This window comes from Phytophthora ramorum (genome assembly GCF_020800215.1).
Source record: "Phytophthora ramorum isolate Pr-102 chromosome Unknown Phyram_PR-102_s0006, whole genome shotgun sequence".
NCBI classification, from domain to species: Eukaryota; Oomycota; class Peronosporomycetes; order Peronosporales; family Peronosporaceae; genus Phytophthora; species Phytophthora ramorum.
In genome coordinates, this window is record NW_027150652.1 from 3371912 (window position 1) to 3389298 (window position 17387).

Consider the following 17387-nt stretch of genomic DNA (forward strand, 5'->3'; position numbering starts at 1 on the left):
CTCTATGCCCGTAGCGCGTGCAATCCACGCTGACGCTACCGCGACGCGAGACATTGCCAGTCTTCGAATGCTTAGTCGACCTCCTCGATCTTCGGGCCCTGGTCCGGGGCGCCGGCAGGCGGGGCGCCAGCACCAGGCATGCCGCCGGGCATACCACCGGGCATGCCACCCTCGGCACCAGGGGCGCCGCCAGCAGCAGCGTACATCTTCTGCAGGATCGGGTTGGCAACGCCCTCCAGCTCCTTCTGCTTGCCCTCGTACTCCTCCTTCTCAGCGGACTGGTTGGCGTCGAGCCAGTTGATGGTCTCGGTCACCTTGTCTTCGATGGCCTTCTTGTCATCCTCCGAGATCTGGTCCTTCAGCTTCTCGTCGTTGAGCGTGTTACGCAGGTTGTACGCGTAGTTCTCGAGCGCGTTCTTGGCCTCGATGCGCACCTTGTTGGCCTCGTCCTCCGACTTGTACTTCTCGGCCTCGGAAACCATGCGGTCAATGTCGGCCTGGGACAGACGACCCTTGTCGTTCGTGATAGTGATCTTGTTCTCCTTGCCCGTCGACTTCTCAACAGCCGACACGTTCAGGATTCCGTTCGCGTCGATGTCGAACGTCACATCAATCTGGGGAACACCACGAGGCATGGGCGGGATGCCGTCCAGGTTGAACTTGCCCAGCAGGTTGTTGTCACGGGTCATCGAGCGCTCGCCCTCGAACACCTGAATGAGCACACCAGGCTGGTTGTCCGCGTACGTCGAGAACGTCTGCGACTTCTTGGTGGGCACCGTCGTGTTACGCGCGATCAGCGTCGTCATGACGCCACCGGCCGTCTCCAAACCCAGAGACAGAGGAGTCACATCGAGCAGCAACAGGTCCTGCAGCTTCTCCGAAGAGTCGTTGCCACTCAGGATGGCAGCCTGGACGGTGGCACCGTAGGCCACAGCCTCGTCCGGGTTGATGGACTTGTTGGGCTCCTTGCCGTTGAAGAAGTCGGACAGAAGCTGCTGCACCTTCGGGATACGCGTCGAGCCACCGACAAGGACAACCTCGTGCACCTGGCTCTTGGACAGCTTGGCGTCGCGCAACACCTTCTCCACGGGCTCCATGGTCTTACGGAAGTAGTCACCGCACATGTCCTCGAAACGAGCACGCGTGATGGTCGAGTTAAAGTCAATGCCATCGAACAGAGAGTCAATCTCAATGTAGGCCTGAGCCGACGATGAAAGCGTACGCTTAGGCGCGCTCGCACGCCGTACGCAGACGACGGAGGGCACGCTGGTTGTCCGTGATGTCCTTGCGGTGCTTGCGCTTGAACTCCTGAGTGAAGTGGTCCACCAGACGGTTGTCGAAGTCCTCAGCCGCCCAGGTGCGTGTCGCCAGCGGTGGCCTTCACCTCGAAGATGCCCTCCTCAATGGACAGCAGCGACACATCGAAGGTGCCGCCGCCCAGGTCGAAGATCAGCACGTTGCGCTCGCCGCCCTTCTTGTCCAGGCCGTACGCAATAGCGGCGGCCGTGGGCTCGTTGATGATACGCAGCACGTTCAGCCCGGCGATGGCACCGGCGTCCTTGGTGGCCTGGCGCTGCGAGTCGTTGAAGTAGGCCGGTACCGTGATGACGGCGTTCTTGACCTCCTTGCCGATGAAGGCCTCGGCCACCTCGCGCATCTTGATAAGCACCATGGACGAGATCTCCTCGGGTTGGAACGTCTTGGACTCGCCCTTGAACTGCACCGTGATCTGCGGCTTGTCGCCGGCGCCCGGCGACAGCTTGAACGGCCAGTGCTTGATGTCGGCCTGCACGATCGGGTCCGAGAACTTGCGGCCGATAAGGCGCTTGGCGTCGAACACCGTGTTGTGCGCGTTCATGGCCACTTGGTTCTTGGCGGCATCACCGATCAGGCGCTCCGTGTCCGTGAAGGCCACGTAGGACGGCGTGGTGCGGTTGCCCTGGTCGTTGGCGATGATCTCCACGCGGTCGTTCTGCCACACGCCCACGCACGAGTAGGTCGTGCCGAGGTCGATGCCGACCGAGTATCCAGACACAGACTGCGCCATCTTGTTCTTGTTGCTTGTTGTTGGTTGTCTTCTTCTCCACCAGGGAAATTCGGAAATGGTCCGAGGAGTCGGAGGGGGGGCGACTGAAAGATCGGTAGGAAGGTGTGTGAGACGTATTAATGTAGCAAACGCGGGGTGACCTCCGTCCTGAACATGCGGCGTTGGGCAAAGCGCTGCCACCCACATTCGAGACAATTCCTGCCAGCGTTGGGATGGATGTGTATTGGCTGAAAACAGGAAATTTTGGCCAATGGCGAGGACAATATATCAGACGTTTCTCGGCGGGATCTTTTGACTTGCGGTTTGTATTCCCCTTCGAACGTTCTGGAAGTAGCTGATTTGCCAGCCAATCGCAGCGCGGCACGCGCGTAACGGATTCTTTCCGCTGAGTTGACGTCAGACACACCATGAAGCCATCTGACTCAGGTGGTCGGGCTCATTGGCGCAGCGGCATTCTCAGCAGCGGGTGTAGGACGTGGTGATTCGGTTGGCGGGGTCGGGTCGACAGCGACGTCACGGAAATTGTGGGGGCGATGATGCAAGGCAGGCGACTGCCATGGGTGAAACCTTGTTGCCAGCACAGGCACGATGAGCTATTCCTGTCAGGAATTCATGGCCTCTGGTCTGCCACAGACTCTTGTGTGTCTGCAAGTTTTAGACGCGATGACTGTGTGGGCAATGACGAGTGTGAGTACTACGTGAACTCGTCGGTGTTGGAAGTGCTTCAGGACGAATAGCGCACGTGCTCTTGCGGTTTCTTATCATGATCGATTGAGGAGTTCGCGCTACAGGACTCCGCAACTCCATTTCGCACCGTACAAGAAATTGCCTGCTGCACTTTTCTCTCCAGTCTTTCCAATGTGCACTATGTGGAGGCTGTTCTCGTAGCTGCTCGGTTGAGCGGGCGCAAGCATGCAATGTTTTCTGCTGCGTTTGAGCTGCCGCCCGCGCGTGAAATCACAAATGGTGATTCTGCATCCGATGCATTGCATTCATGCGGGTGTTCTCGTATTGCTATTGCCGCAAGAGAGGGCCGCGAGGCGGCGCTTACTGTTCAGGCTGTCGACCATAGAAATATGGTCGCGGTTCAAATAGTGGAAAGATCATTGGTTGACGTTGGACATCCTACTTCATGTAACGTTGCCGTGTGCCTTCAGTTGCGTGCGGTATTCACCGCATGCCCCGCGCCACGCAGCGCAGTCGCTTCGCCAGATATGCAGGCAGGGAACTTCGTCACTGGACACGTCGCTAACTGTATGAACGGGAGCAGCACCGATCAACGCAACTCCGGCCCGTGAACGCAGCGGTGAGACTGCTGCGAAGATTTCATTCTATGCGAAGTCCTCGTTGCTGTCGATAACGCCATCCAGAACCCGTGGTCGGTGACGAAATGAGGCTGCACGGATTCCGTTTCTGATCCTCGTACAGCGCTATCTTGCATTCCTGTTCCCGTAGTTGCTGTTGACGGCCAGCGAAGCGATTGCGCCACCCCTCATAGTGAGTGCGACGTCCGGTCTTGAGACCGGAGCTCTTCCACTGTCTTCGATCGCTAGCTTGTGTGTGGAGGTTAGCTGGAGGTTAAGCTTAACTGTGGCGACAGCTCTACTTCAACGCGCAGCCGTTGGAGGCATTTTCGACCAATCGCAGTCACTTTATACGGGCATACAAACATCAAGTGCAGGCACCCGTCCGACCAGCTTTCTATGCGACACCGGTGTCGGGTCCTATCAGTCAACCTCAACTAGGACGACCGCTGTTTGAACAGCAGCCGCTGCGCTCGCTCGGCGCCGCCAGGACGTGCGTTGCGATCCGCAACCATCCTCTCTTACAGCAATGGCAAAGGCAATGGAACACTTGTCGTCGGTGTCCTGTTCGTCGACGACGTCCTGTTCGTCGACGACGTCGGTTGGCCGATACAGAAGTTCGCGACCGAGTCCCAGCAGCACAATGGATATAGACCGCGACGTCGAGCGAAGCTGCGTCTGGCCTCGCGTTGCCGCCTATTCCAGGTCGCCGACGATAAGAACAACACGCCGGTCTGCTATGAACCCGTCGTTACACGACAGCAGCAAGCGCCCCTTTCGCAGCCATCCGCACGAACGACAGCGAAAAGAAGCTCGCCGAAGCCCCAACAAAAAGCCTGCAAAAAAGCCACGGCCACTTGGTTTCAGTATTGCGCCGACCTGTGTTCTCTCGTCCTTCTCATTTCCGAATCCGCGGAGAGGGAGCCTACTGTTTTGGCAACCAATCCGACCGAACCGACATGCACCCCTCCCGAGACGAGCCTTGGGCCGCGCCCGCGCTGGACGTGCGGCGGAGTGCCGACGTGCGCCGCTTCCTGAGCGAGAGCGACGAGCAGGAGGTGCTGGCCGTGCTGCGCGAGCAGTTCCGCCACGAGCGACGCATCACGTCCGACGACGTGCGCTTCGTGGTGCGCGCCGTCGCGAGCCACGGCGGCGCCGTGGGCGTCCCGCCTGACTTCCCGCCCACGCGCTGGATCCTCGAGTTCAAGCGCGCCAACGGCTTTGCGCAGCTCGGCGGCTTCGCCTTCGGGCTGCCCGAGCGCCTCAATGTGGGCAGTCGGAGCAGCAGCGTGGCGCGCGTGACGGCCAGCAGCGGAGGCAGCAGCAGCGACGAAGAGATCGAGCGGCACGGAGGTCGCTACGCGCCCGTCGGCGAGCCCAACAGCTTCGCGCGGTACAGCACGCGCCCGAACTATGACAGCGACTCGCCGCTGCAGCGATCGCGGAGACAACAGCACCAGCAGCAGCACCAGCGCCGCTCCATGGTCGTGGACGAGCGCCGAGCGGGTGCCTTGTGGCAGCAGCGTGAACAATCAGGTGACAGGGAAGAGCTCGGCTCCAACACAAGCAGTGCCAGTGTAGACAGCGAGAACGGCACCACCACCGGCGCCAGCAGCAGCAGCTCCAGTGTCAGTGCCAGCGCGGACTTGGTGCCACTTTCCAGTCACGACAATAGCAGGAGCAATAGCAACTATGACTCGCAAGATAGTGCGTCGACGTCAGCGTCGAAGGAGAAGCGTAGCTACAAGCTGAGCCACACCGTGCCTCCCGAGACGTGGGAGAAGGCCATCGCGGCCGTGGAGCAGCAGGGAATGAGTCTGCGGGCCGCCGCCAAGATGTACGGCGTGCACTTTGCCGCACTCCATCGCAGAGTGAAGAAGCGCGCTCAGGGCGGCCAGTCGACCAAGGGCAATAATGGCTACTTCCACCCAAGCGACGAGGCTGGCATCATGCGCGTGGTGGTGGCCCGCGCGGAGCTGGGTGTGCTGATGACGTTTGACGAACTGATGACGCTTGTGGAGACCGCCGCGCTGCGCAAGCTGCCAGACATCTCGGTGGAGAATGCACGCAAGCTGATGGTGCGCTTCGAGACGCGTAACGAGCAGTCGATCCGTCATATTATCGTGGATTGGCCGCCGCCGCTGCCCATAACGTCGTCAAGCACTGGAGCAAGCCATTACCATCTTGAGCACCCAGGCTACGAGTACGGATCCGAGTCGTCGTCCTTGGCTGGAATGCAGCGATCTTTTGCAGCCCGTGCAGTTGGGAACACCGATGGAACGGCAACGGCGGCGGCGGTGGCCGCGGCACCCTCACAGTTCGCGCCGCCCAGCCGAGTGGGGCCCTTCTTGCCCAATAACAACAACCGACCCATCGTCTTGCCGAGCATGAACCTCAACAGAAGCGCTCTTCAGCCTCCCGACACAGCAGTGCCTTGTCATCACAGACTCGCGCAGGCCTTGTGATCAAGACGCGGGTCGCTCTCACCCCATGTTTGTATAAGAGAGATCGCCCATTCGTAAAATAATAAGAACGAGTCCTTCCGAAGATGGCTTCGCTTCACTGGCATTCTGTACTTGAATTGTTTCGGGGCATCCGACTGAAAGATGATGGGGCTTCCCTATTCAAGGTGACGAAGTGTCCAATTCTCCACGGCACGCGTTTGCTGAGGGCAGGTCACAGACAACGGCATCTATCAGATCTAACACACACAGTAAGCTTAAAGGAACATGTACATTCATATGCGAAGAGTTCATCGCTGCCACAAGAGCACAATAAATCATCTACGCACCAGCTTAGTCGACCTCTTCGATCTTCGGGCCCTGGTCCGCACCGCCAGACGAAGGAGCGGCCCCAGCACCAGGCATGCCGCGGCATGCCGCCGGGCACGCCACCCTCGGCACCAGGAGCGCCGCCAGCAGCAGCGTACATCTTCTGCAGGATCGGATTCGCCACGCCCTCCAGCTCCTTCTGCTTCGACTCGTACTCCTCCGTCTCCGCAGGACTGGTGTGCGTCGAGCCATTGGATCGTTCTCGGTCACCTTGTCGTCCACCACCTTCTTGTCGGCCTCCGGGATCTGCTCCTTCAGCTTCTCGTCGTTCAGGCTGTTGCGCAAACTGTACGCGTAGTTCTCGAGCGCGTTCTTGGCCTCGATGCGCACCTTGTTGGCCTCGTCCTCCGACTTGTACTTCTCGGCCTCCGCCACCATGCGGTCGATATCGGACTGCGACAGTCGGCCCTTGTCGTTCGTGATGGTGATCTTGTTCTCCTTGCCCGTCGACTTCTCCACGGCCGACACGTTCAGGATCCCGTTCGCGTCGATGTCGAACGTCACATCAATCTGGGGAACACCACGAGGCATGGGCGGGATGGCGTCCAGGTTGAACTTGCCCAGAAGATGATTGTCACGGGTCATCGAGCGCTCGCCCTCGAACACCTGGATGAGCACACCAGGCTGGTTGTCCGCGTACGTCGAGAACGTCTGCGCCTTCTTGGTAGGCACCGTCGTGTTACGCGCGATCAGCGTCGTCATGACACCGCCTGCCGTCTCCAGGCCCAGAGACAGCGGCGTCACGTCCAACAGCAACAGGTCCTGCAGCTTGTCCGACGAGTCGTTGCCGCCCAGGATGGCCGCCTGTACCGTTGCGCCGTACGCTACGGCCTCGTCCGGGTTGATGGACTTGTTGGGCTCCTTGCCGTTGAAGAACTCAGACAGCAGTTGCTGCACCTTCGGGATACGCGTCGAGCCGCCCACTAGCACCACCTCGTTCACCTGGCTCTTGGACAGCTTGGCGTCGCGCAACACCTTCTCCACGGGCTCCATGGTCTTTCGGAAGTAGTCGCCGCACAGGTCCTCGAAACGGGCGCGCGTGATGGTCGAGTTGAAGTCCACGCCGTCGTACAGCGAGTCGATTTCAATGTAGGCCTGGGCCGACGACGACAGCGTCCGCTTGGCGCGCTCGCACGCCGTACGCAGACGCCGCAGCGCGCGTTGGTTCTGTGCCATGTCCTTGCGGTGTTTGCGCTTGAACTCCTGCACGAAGAACTCGACGAGGCGGTTGTCGAAGTCCTCGCCGCCCAGGTGCGTGTCGCCAGCGGTGGCCTTCACCTCGAAGATGCCCTCCTCAATGGACAGCAGCGACACATCGAAGGTGCCGCCGCCCAGGTCGAAGATCAGCACGTTGCGCTCGCCGCCCTTCTTGTCCAGGCCGTACGCAATAGCGGCGGCCGTGGGCTCGTTGATGATACGCAGCACGTTCAGCCCGGCGATGGCACCGGCGTCCTTGGTGGCCTGGCGCTGCGAGTCGTTGAAGTAGGCCGGTACCGTGATGACGGCGTTCTTGACCTCCTTGCCGATGAAGGCCTCGGCCACCTCGCGCATCTTGATAAGCACCATGGACGAGATCTCCTCGGGTTGGAACGTCTTGGACTCGCCCTTGAACTGCACCGTGATCTGCGGCTTGTCGCCGGCGCCCGACGTCAGCTTGAACGGCCAGTGCTTGATGTCGGCCTGCACGATCGGGTCCGAGAACTTGCGGCCGATAAGGCGCTTGGCGTCGAACACCGTGTTGTGCGCGTTCATGGCCACCTGGTTCTTGGCGGCATCACCGATCAGGCGCTCCGTGTCCGTGAAGGCCACGTAGGACGGCGTGGTGCGGTTGCCCTGGTCGTTGGCGATGATCTCCACGCGGTCGTTCTGCCACACGCCCACGCACGAGTAGGTCGTGCCGAGGTCGATGCCGACCGAGTATCCAGACGTCTTCGCTTGAGCCATCTTGTCTTGCTGTGTTGTAGTGTTTGCTTGATGGGTTGTTAGTCTCGGCTTTCGGTCGCTCCGAAGCTTGTAGCTGTTGTTGTCGTCGCTTGATCTCCACAATGGAAATTCGCAAATGAGCTTTGGTGCCTCTGGGGTAAAAAGCAGGCCACTTGGCGTGACCAAGTTGGTCGGGTCCGTGCCGTCCGTCCCGGCGCGGTCTCGACGGTTCGAGATGATTCGGATTGAGTATGTGATGCACCGCTGGCGGCGTTCGACGGGTTTCTAGACTGCGTGCGACATGGGGCGGTGGTGGGAGCTACGTTGGTCGTGACGGCCGCTGATTGGGGTGGCGCGCACCAATGAACGACCGAGGATGCGACCACTTCAACCTGGCAGTGAGCGACGCAAGAAGTCCGTCGCACTTTTATCGGGCTTGATCCAACGACGTATTCGCAGACAGGGTCTCAAGGCTGTGTGTGTGGAGAAGCGCTTGCTCGGCTTCGTCGTAGTGTGCGTACAGGACTTCGTGACGATCTCAGGTGCACTCGTTCGTAGCCAGTAAACGGAATGTATTGTAGCTGAGAGACAATCGGGTAGAGAAAGCTTGTTCATTGCTCAGTACACCGATTTATCGTAGTGGCCTGGAGACAAGGTGCCTGACCATTTGAGAGCAAGCTGATCCCGCCGACAAATGACGATTTGAATTTTAGGGAAAGCTCCGGAGAAACACAGGAAGAGGAGATAGTTGTCGCCCAGAAGAACCCGATGATAGCTGCGCGAAGTGTTGCCCAATATAAGACGTTTGAACATTCCAAATAAGTGAATACGAGCCATCCGTCAGGTAGATTCAGTTTGCTCGCCACTCGATGCTGAGACAGTAACCAGGTCGCGTTTGTACGATACATCCTGCACGCACACTACGACGAAGCCGAGCAAGCGCTTCTCCACACACACAGCCTTGAGACCCTGTCTGCGAATACGTCGTTGGATCAAGCCCGATAAAAGTGCGACGGACTTCTTGCGTCGCTCACTGCCAGGTTGAAGTGGTCGCATCCTCGGTCGTTCATTGGTGCGCGCCACCCCAATCAGCGGCCGTCACGACCAACGTAGCTCCCACCACCGCCCCATGTCGCACGCAGTCTAGAAACCCGTCGAACGCCGCCAGCGGTGCATCACATACTCAATCCGAATCATCTCGAACCGTCGAGACCGCGCCGGGACGGACGGCACGGACCCGACCAACTTGGTCACGCCAAGTGGCCTGCTTTTTACCCCAGAGGCACCAAAGCTCATTTGCGAATTTCCATTGTGGAGATCAAGCGACGACAACAACAGCTACAAGCTTCGGAGCGACCGAAAACCGAGACTAACAACCCATCAAGCAAACACTACAACACAGCAAGACAAGATGGCTCAAGCGAAGACGTCTGGATACTCGGTCGGCATCGACCTCGGCACGACCTACTCGTGCGTGGGCGTGTGGCAGAACGACCGCGTGGAGATCATCGCCAACGACCAGGGCAACCGCACCACGCCGTCCTACGTGGCCTTCACGGACACGGAGCGCCTGATCGGTGATGCCGCCAAGAACCAGGTGGCCATGAACGCGCACAACACGGTGTTCGACGCCAAGCGCCTTATCGGCCGCAAGTTCTCGGACCCGATCGTGCAGGCCGACATCAAGCACTGGCCGTTCAAGCTGACGTCGGGCGCCGGCGACAAGCCGCAGATCACGGTGCAGTTCAAGGGCGAGTCCAAGACGTTCCAACCCGAGGAGATCTCGTCCATGGTGCTTATCAAGATGCGCGAGGTGGCCGAGGCCTTCATCGGCAAGGAGGTCAAGAACGCCGTCATCACGGTACCGGCCTACTTCAACGACTCGCAGCGCCAGGCCACCAAGGACGCCGGTGCCATCGCCGGGCTGAACGTGCTGCGTATCATCAACGAGCCCACGGCCGCCGCTATTGCGTACGGCCTGGACAAGAAGGGCGGCGAGCGCAACGTGCTGATCTTCGACCTGGGCGGCGGCACCTTCGATGTGTCGCTGCTGTCCATTGAGGAGGGCATCTTCGAGGTGAAGGCCACCGCTGGCGACACGCACCTGGGCGGCGAGGACTTCGACAACCGCCTCGTCGAGTTCTTCGTGCAGGAGTTCAAGCGCAAACACCGCAAGGACATGGCACAGAACCAACGCGCGCTGCGGCGTCTGCGTACGGCGTGCGAGCGCGCCAAGCGGACGCTGTCGTCGTCGGCCCAGGCCTACATTGAAATCGACTCGCTGTACGACGGCGTGGACTTCAACTCGACCATCACGCGCGCCCGTTTCGAGGACCTGTGCGGCGACTACTTCCGAAAGACCATGGAGCCCGTGGAGAAGGTGTTGCGCGACGCCAAGCTGTCCAAGAGCCAGGTGAACGAGGTGGTGCTAGTGGGCGGCTCGACGCGTATCCCGAAGGTGCAGCAACTGCTGTCTGAGTTCTTCAACGGCAAGGAGCCCAACAAGTCCATCAACCCGGACGAGGCCGTAGCGTACGGCGCAACGGTACAGGCGGCCATCCTGGGCGGCAACGACTCGTCGGACAAGCTGCAGGACCTGTTGCTGTTGGACGTGACGCCGCTGTCTCTGGGCCTGGAGACGGCAGGCGGTGTCATGACGACGCTGATCGCGCGTAACACGACGGTGCCTACCAAGAAGGCGCAGACGTTCTCGACGTACGCGGACAACCAGCCTGGTGTGCTCATCCAGGTGTTCGAGGGCGAGCGCTCGATGACCCGTGACAATCATCTTCTGGGCAAGTTCAACCTGGACGCCATCCCGCCCATGCCTCGTGGTGTTCCCCAGATTGATGTGACGTTCGACATCGACGCGAACGGGATCCTGAACGTGTCGGCCGTGGAGAAGTCGACGGGCAAGGAGAACAAGATCACTATCACGAACGACAAGGGCCGACTGTCGCAGTCCGATATCGACCGCATGGTGGCGGAGGCCGAGAAGTACAAGTCGGAGGACGAGGCCAACAAGGTGCGCATCGAGGCCAAGAACGCGCTCGAGAACTACGCGTACAGTTTGCGCAACAGCCTGAACGACGAGAAGCTGAAGGAGCAGATCCCGGAGGCCGACAAGAAGGTGGTGGACGACAAGGTGACGGAAACGATCCAATGGCTCGACGCACACCAGTCTGCGGAGACGGAGGAGTACGAGTCGAAGCAGAAGGAGCTGGAGGGCGTGGCGAATCCGATCCTGCAGAAGATGTACGCTGCTGCTGGCGGCGCTCCTGGTGCCGAGGGTGGCGTGCCCGGCGGCATGCCTGGTGCTGGGGCCGCTCCTTCGTCTGGCGGTGCGGACCAGGGCCCGAAGATCGAAGAGGTCGACTAAGCTTGTGACGTGATCATGCTGGTGCATGCAGTCCTCTCTTGAGGACGATTAAATATATTTTTGCTGTGTCGTTAATGTTGTGCATGCACGGTATACTATAGTTAGTGAGTCAAGGCAACTTTGACGTCGTCCCATACTTTGGTGTTAGCCAAACTCGTTTGGTTAGTGTTTACCTATCGATCCGTAGCGATAAAGCCCACCGACGTACCATTCCGCCGGATCCTGCTGCAAAACCTCGTTTCAATATTGGCAAATTGCTGTACACCGCCGAGGTGATTTCAACTTCCCCACTCGTTGATGGTTTGTTCAAGGCTCCCAACTGCGGTCACCTCTAGCGCGCCGTTCTCTCAACAAAATGACATTCGTCCGTGGTCACCCACCCACCTGCGGATCGACAGGGAACAGCACGAAGTACAACAGCGCGCGTTGGGCACCATTGCGACTTCTGCGGTAAGATGACGGAGTGGTTGGTGTTGTCATTTCGGGCATCCTGAACCTCACTCGACTCGCAGTAATTGTGCAGGCCTCAATCTCGCAATAAGGCCCAGAAGGATCAACACCTGCACGAATTCACACAATTGCTGTTTGGAAATCTGGTAGAAAATCCACACGCTCTGATTTGTTCGTACTTAGCGCCAAGCGTCGTCCGTCTATCAAAAAAAAAGCGGGCAGATCCCGATAAAGCCGACAATGATGAAGAAGGAGCACTCGATGGCGGCGGCCAGCGGCGACCCGTTCTACGTGTTCAAGGAGTGCGTAGTTCGTAGAGCTCTACCTTGACCCCCGCACCCTTTGTTTGACGCTTCATATGCCTGTACAGTGAGCTGGAGAGCAAAGTGTCGGCTGTAAACCAGACGCACGCCAAGTGGCGCGCCGTGCTGGAGGCCAGAGACTCCCCCGCCGCCAAGGAGCTACCGGCACTCACACACCGTGCGTGCTTTATCGGCTGCAACAGAGTTTAACGAATATAGGAAAAGGGTTTTGACTTGTGGTGATGCAGAGATTGAAAGCGCAGTGGTGACTGCAGACAAGTCGATCAAGTTCCTGGAGGAGACCATCGTCATGGTGGAGGCGAACCGAGCCAAGTTTGAGCACATTGACGCGGTACGGGAGGAGAGTGGTAGAGTGAGTGCACAAGTTCTGACGACTGGGGGCTGCTAAACAGGCGGAGATTGCAAGTCGGAAAGCATTCGTTGCCACGACGAGAAAGGTGAGGGGTGGCTAATTTGCTGGTTAGTGGGCGACAGGGGTTTAATGGTTGGGTCTGTAGGAGCTGCAAGCTGTGAGAGATGAGATTTCTACCGATGCGGTCAAGGCTCGGATTCGGAAGGAAGAACGCAAGGTGAGAATAGGTACTTTCAATTTTTGCACCGGATGGCGCTGACTTTTGGCGGTGGTGACGGGACGAAGTTGATGCAACCAGCGAAATCGTCGACGTCGTTCAGGTCGTCCATTCCTGGACAGGAGAGGAATGAGCGCTTTTTGGTCGATGAGACGCAGCGGCAGCAGGTACGAGCGTTGGCTGCGGATGGAGAAGTGTGCTTGCAATTAACGCAGAGCTTTGATTTGTGAATTCGTTTAGCAAATAATGCAAGAGCAGGATCAGAGTTTGGCAGGCCTCCAAACTGATATCACGCGCTTGCACGGAGTCACAGTGGAGATTTCGAGCGAGGTCAAGCACCAGAACAAGTACGTGCCGCAGAATGTCTTTCTTCTCGATTGATCAGAATTGTTCCTAACCTCGTTATCACGCAGAATGCTAGACGATTTGAACGACGACGTGGAGGAAGCTCAGGAGCGGATGAACTTTGTCATGGGCCGCTTGAGCAAACTTCTCAAGACGAAAGGTGAGCGCGATTTCATTTTTTGTAGCGTCCACAGTGGCGAAGTACTAAAGCGTCGTGTGTGTTTGCTTGTGCTTCAGACAAGTGCCAGCTTGGGCTAATTCTCTTCCTGGTGGCAGTACTCGTTGTCATGGTCTTCTTGGTCGTGTACACATAACGAGATACCGATTTCATCGCCAAACTTCGATATGAAGCGCGTGTCATGGTAAGCTAACGCACCCACGCAGCTACGTCTGCACACACGACGCTAGAGCACTCCAATAACTATGTACTGTAGCATGCACGATGCCTTGCCTTGAGGTGCCATCGTGGTTCGTTTGGTGCTCTGTTTATCTGTTTATGTTGTCTATGGTTGCAGGTAATGCGTGGCTCGCAAAATGCCGCTCCTGCTGGTCCATGGTGAGTCTAATAACTGCAGGCGTCTTCCTGCTTGGGGCGCACACAGCTGGTGCTTCTATTCCTATTGGTCTTGTCGATGGCTGCGACGTCCGGCACGGTCACGCCCGCGGCGAAGAACGATCTCTGCTGCAGCACGTCGAAGTGGTGCTGCGGCTGCGCGGCTACAAGCGAGGCCAGCGCCGCCGCCGCGGCATGTGAAGAAGCGAGGATCGGCTGTTTCATTGGTGAGGACGCGCCGGCCGTGAGTTGCTGCTGCAGGCGCTGCTCCTTCTTCTTGCGGTCGAGTTTGCGCTGGTTGGCGTTGGCGCGCAGGCGGTGGTAGTTGCACAGGTTGTGGTAGTCTCCGCACGACTTGAGCGCGCGCGCGTTGTGGCACTTGCCCGTGCGGTACTTGCACTTGAGCTCGGGCGGCACGGGCTCGGCGTCATTGGCCGCGGCTTCCTGTTGCTGCGGCTGGAAGACCGCGCGAAAGCTCGGGAGCTTGGCGCTGTCCGTCTCAGATCCGGCATCTGATGTCTCCTGCGGCTCGTCCTTCACGTGGGCCTCTGGGTGCTGCAGCTTGCGCTTCTTGAGCGTCACGAGCAGCGACTTCATGGAGATGTTCCCGTCTAGCAGGTCGTCGGCCGCGTCCTCCACTTTGATGGCCACGTCCTCCGAAAGCTGCTGCTGCGAGGCGAATTTCTTGGGGTTGCTGAGATTCACGAGCGCGATGGCCTCCTGCTCCAGTGAGCGCGCCACCTCCTCGTCCATTATAAGGGCACAATGCGATGCAGGACTCGTTCGGCAAATGGCCGGAGGGCGCCGTACGATCGTAGTGGCGGTCGTTGGTTTGTTGTGATCTGGTTAGGCTCAAGTTTTTAGTGGTTGGACGTGGGCGCGTTTTCGCACGACTCTGCACGTGCGAAGGATCGGCCATACAAACTCGCTGATGTTTTTGCTCCAATATCAGATACCGCAGCTTGAAACGGACGCAAACCGCATAACCGCTCCGAAGTTTCACGTTGTTGTTGGCCACTTGGCGGCAGTGCTGACAGTCGCTACGGCTGCAAAAGCTTAGTCGCGTGGCAACTTCTGCCGCGGAGGTTGAAGTGGCCGATCAGACAACAGTATGCTATGTTGGCCAAGACAGTGACAACGGAAGCCATAATCTCCCATCCAGCACCGCGAATGCTTGCACATGCGCCGAGTGCGCATATGGTCTCTCATCCGACTAGTGAGTCGAAGATCGAGCAGTACGAGAGCAATGCACGATATCTACGATGCAGGTGCGACTCCACAGTGCTGAGTGGCATGTACAGACGATGCGCACAAGCCCACGCAAGATCAAAAACAAGAAGTCGAATTAGGGTGAATTCGGATCGGCATCGTAACCTCCAAAGCTGCAGCAGCATACGCGGCATCTTCACCCTCTCCTTCAACCGCTTCGCCGCCATTCACTTAATCCACTTCCTCGATCTTTGGGCCGTCATCGCCTCCCGCACCTCCAGCGCCACTTGGAGCACCACCAGTCCCGGCACCACCCATTCCAGAAGCAGCTCCAGACGCCGCGGTGTAAATCTTCTGCATGATCGGGTTGGTCACACCCTCCAGCTCCTGCTGCTTCGCGTCGAACTCCTCCTTCCCCGCCGCCTGGTTGGCATCCAACCAGTGCAGGGTCTCCACCACCTTGTCCTCAATCGTCTTCTTGTCCTCGTCGCTCAATTTGGCCGCCACTTTTTCATCTCGCGTCGAGCTGCGCAGAGAGAACGCGTAATTCTCCAGCGCGTTCTTCGACTCGATGCGCAGCTTGTTGCGTTCATCTTGGTCCTTGTACTTCTCAGCGTCATCAACCATGCGGTCGATCTCGGACTGAGATAACCGGCCCTTGTCGTTCGTGATGGTGATCTTGTTCTCCTTGCCCGTCGACTTCTCCACGGCCGACACGTTCAAAATGCCGTTGACATCCACGTCGAACGTCACGTCAATTTGCGGCACACCGCGAGGCATGGGCGGGATGCCGTCCAAGTTAAACTTGCCCAGAAGATGATTGTCACAGGTCATCGAACGCTCACCCTCGAACACTTGGATCAAGACACCGGACTGGTTGTCCGCGTACGTCGAGAACGACTGCGCCTTCTTGGCTGGAACCGTGGTGTTGCGCGGGATCAGCTTGGTCATGACTCCGCCAGCCGTCTCCAAGCCAAGAGACAGCGGCGCCACGTCCAGTAGCAGCAGGTCCTGCAACTTGGACGACGAGTCATGGCCGCTCAGGATGGCCGCCTGCACTGTAGCACCGTACGCTATGGCTTCGTCCGGGTTGATGGATTTGAAGAGCTTCTTACCGTTGAAAAAGTCGATCAACAACTGCTGCACCTTCGGGATACGAGTCGAGCCGCCCACTAGCACCACCTCGTTCACCTGGCTCTTCGACAGCTTCGAGTCTCGTAGAACCTGCGCCACTGGGTCCATTGTCTTGCGAAAGAATTCACCACAAAGATCCTCGAACCGCGCGCGCGTAATGGTAGAGTTGAAATCGACACCATCCAGCAGCGAGTCAATCTCGATGTACGCTTGCGCAGACATCGACAGTGTACGCTTGGCACGCTCGCACGCCGTACGCAGACGCCGCAGCGCGCGCGAGTTCACCGTCATATCCTTGCGATGCTTGCGCTTGAATTCTTGCACAAAGAACTCGACGAGGCGGTTGTCGAAGTCTTCGCCGCCCAGGTGCGTGTCGCCTGCCGTCGCCTTCACCTCGAAGATGCCGTCTTCAATAGTAAGAAGCGAGACGTCAAACGTTCCTCCACCAAGGTCGAAGATCAGCACGTTGTGCTCTCCACCCTTTTTGTCCAGACCGTAGGCAATAGCGGCGGCTGTCGGCTCGTTGATGATACGTAGCACGTTCAAACCAGCAATGACACCGGCATCTTTGGTCGCCTGTCGCTGCGAGTCGTTGAAGTAGGCCGGCACCGTCACCACTGCGTTCTTCACCTGCTTACCAATGTAAGCCTCCGCGATCTCGCGCATCTTGACCAGCACCATGGACGAGATCTCCTCGGGCTGGAAAGTCACCTGCTCACCTTTGAACTGCACCACCACCTCCGGCTTATTCTCCGGACCTCGAGCCACTTTAAACGGCCAGTGCCTGATGTCCGACTGCACTTCAGGGTCGGTGAACTTGCGCCCGATCAAACGCTTGACATCAAACACCGTGTTGTGCGCGTTCATGGCCACCTGGTTCTTGGCCGCGTCGCCGATAAGGCGCTCCGTGTCCGTGAAGGCCACGTAGGACGGTGTCGTGCGGTTGCCCTGGTCGTTCGCAATGATTTCCACGCGGTCGTTCTGCCACACGCCCACGCACGAGTAGGTCGTGCCCAGGTCGATGCCCACACTTTGGCCCGTCACCGACTCGGTCATTGTAGCCCTTGACTCGATTCTTCTCCTGGTGGCTTTACTTCTTGGTGTCGAATTCGGAAATGACCTAAGCTTACCACCTAGTCCAAGCCTTCGTCGCTCTGCGAAAGGTTTACGAGCATCTTGAATGCGGGTACTAGCTTCGAGAACCCACTCGTCCCACACGTTCTCGGCTCGTGACGTTGCCCAACTGCCGCGTCTCCAAGCCGGAATAAATCTTTCAACGCGTGACTCTCTGCACTAACGGCTCGATCCGATCGAGCACAA

At 58.4% G+C, this 17387-nt stretch overlaps 8 protein-coding genes across 10 annotated transcripts; 3 read left to right on the top strand and 5 right to left on the bottom strand.

Moving 5' to 3' along the window:
- Window positions 1-71: 71 nt before the first annotated feature.
- KRP23_7935 (Heat shock 70 kDa protein) lies at window positions 72-1124 on the bottom strand (the record flags this gene model as incomplete). The annotated part of the gene is made up of 1 exon (XM_067893311.1): window positions 72-1124. The coding sequence occupies one exon, from the start codon at window positions 1122-1124 to the stop codon at window positions 72-74; it is 1053 nt and encodes a 350-aa protein (XP_067745105.1).
- A 221-nt stretch (window positions 1125-1345) lies between these two features.
- On the bottom strand, window positions 1346-2047 carry KRP23_7936 (Heat shock 70 kDa protein; the record flags this gene model as incomplete). Its single annotated transcript, XM_067893312.1, has 1 exon — window positions 1346-2047. The coding sequence occupies one exon, from the start codon at window positions 2045-2047 to the stop codon at window positions 1346-1348; it is 702 nt and encodes a 233-aa protein (XP_067745106.1).
- Window positions 2048-4310: 2263 nt separating this feature from the next.
- On the top strand, window positions 4311-5816 carry KRP23_7937 (uncharacterized protein; the record flags this gene model as incomplete). Its single annotated transcript, XM_067893313.1, has 1 exon — window positions 4311-5816. One exon carries the CDS (start codon window positions 4311-4313, stop codon window positions 5814-5816), a length of 1506 nt encoding a protein of 501 aa, XP_067745107.1.
- Window positions 5817-6146: 330 nt separating this feature from the next.
- KRP23_7938 (Heat shock 70 kDa protein) lies at window positions 6147-8126 on the bottom strand (the record flags this gene model as incomplete). Of its 2 annotated transcripts, XM_067893315.1 has the most annotated exons (2): window positions 6757-6788; window positions 6866-8126. In XM_067893315.1, the coding sequence occupies 2 exons, from the start codon at window positions 8124-8126 to the stop codon at window positions 6757-6759; spliced, it is 1293 nt and encodes a 430-aa protein (XP_067745109.1). The 2 variants fall into 2 exon arrangements, with proteins under 2 accessions (XP_067745108.1, XP_067745109.1); XM_067893314.1 differs by having other exon boundaries at window positions 6147-8126.
- Window positions 8127-9516: 1390 nt separating this feature from the next.
- Window positions 9517-11484, top strand: KRP23_7939 (Heat shock 70 kDa protein; the record flags this gene model as incomplete). The annotated part of the gene is made up of 1 exon (XM_067893316.1): window positions 9517-11484. One exon carries the CDS (start codon window positions 9517-9519, stop codon window positions 11482-11484), a length of 1968 nt encoding a protein of 655 aa, XP_067745110.1.
- Window positions 11485-12174: 690 nt separating this feature from the next.
- On the top strand, window positions 12175-13485 carry KRP23_7940 (Syntaxin-6; the record flags this gene model as incomplete). The annotated part of the gene is made up of 9 exons (XM_067893317.1): window positions 12175-12236; window positions 12305-12414; window positions 12485-12588; window positions 12650-12694; window positions 12755-12826; window positions 12895-12993; window positions 13067-13173; window positions 13240-13331; window positions 13409-13485. The coding sequence occupies 9 exons, from the start codon at window positions 12175-12177 to the stop codon at window positions 13483-13485; spliced, it is 768 nt and encodes a 255-aa protein (XP_067745111.1).
- Window positions 13486-13733: 248 nt separating this feature from the next.
- Window positions 13734-14477, bottom strand: KRP23_7941 (uncharacterized protein; the record flags this gene model as incomplete). The annotated part of the gene is made up of 1 exon (XM_067893318.1): window positions 13734-14477. One exon carries the CDS (start codon window positions 14475-14477, stop codon window positions 13734-13736), a length of 744 nt encoding a protein of 247 aa, XP_067745112.1.
- Window positions 14478-15164: 687 nt separating this feature from the next.
- Window positions 15165-17123, bottom strand: KRP23_7942 (Heat shock 70 kDa protein; the record flags this gene model as incomplete). Of its 2 annotated transcripts, none has more annotated exons than XM_067893320.1 (1): window positions 15165-17123. In XM_067893320.1, one exon carries the CDS (start codon window positions 17121-17123, stop codon window positions 15165-15167), a length of 1959 nt encoding a protein of 652 aa, XP_067745114.1. The 2 variants fall into 2 exon arrangements, with proteins under 2 accessions (XP_067745114.1, XP_067745113.1); XM_067893319.1 differs by having other exon boundaries at window positions 15165-16289.
- Window positions 17124-17387: the final 264 nt, after the last annotated feature.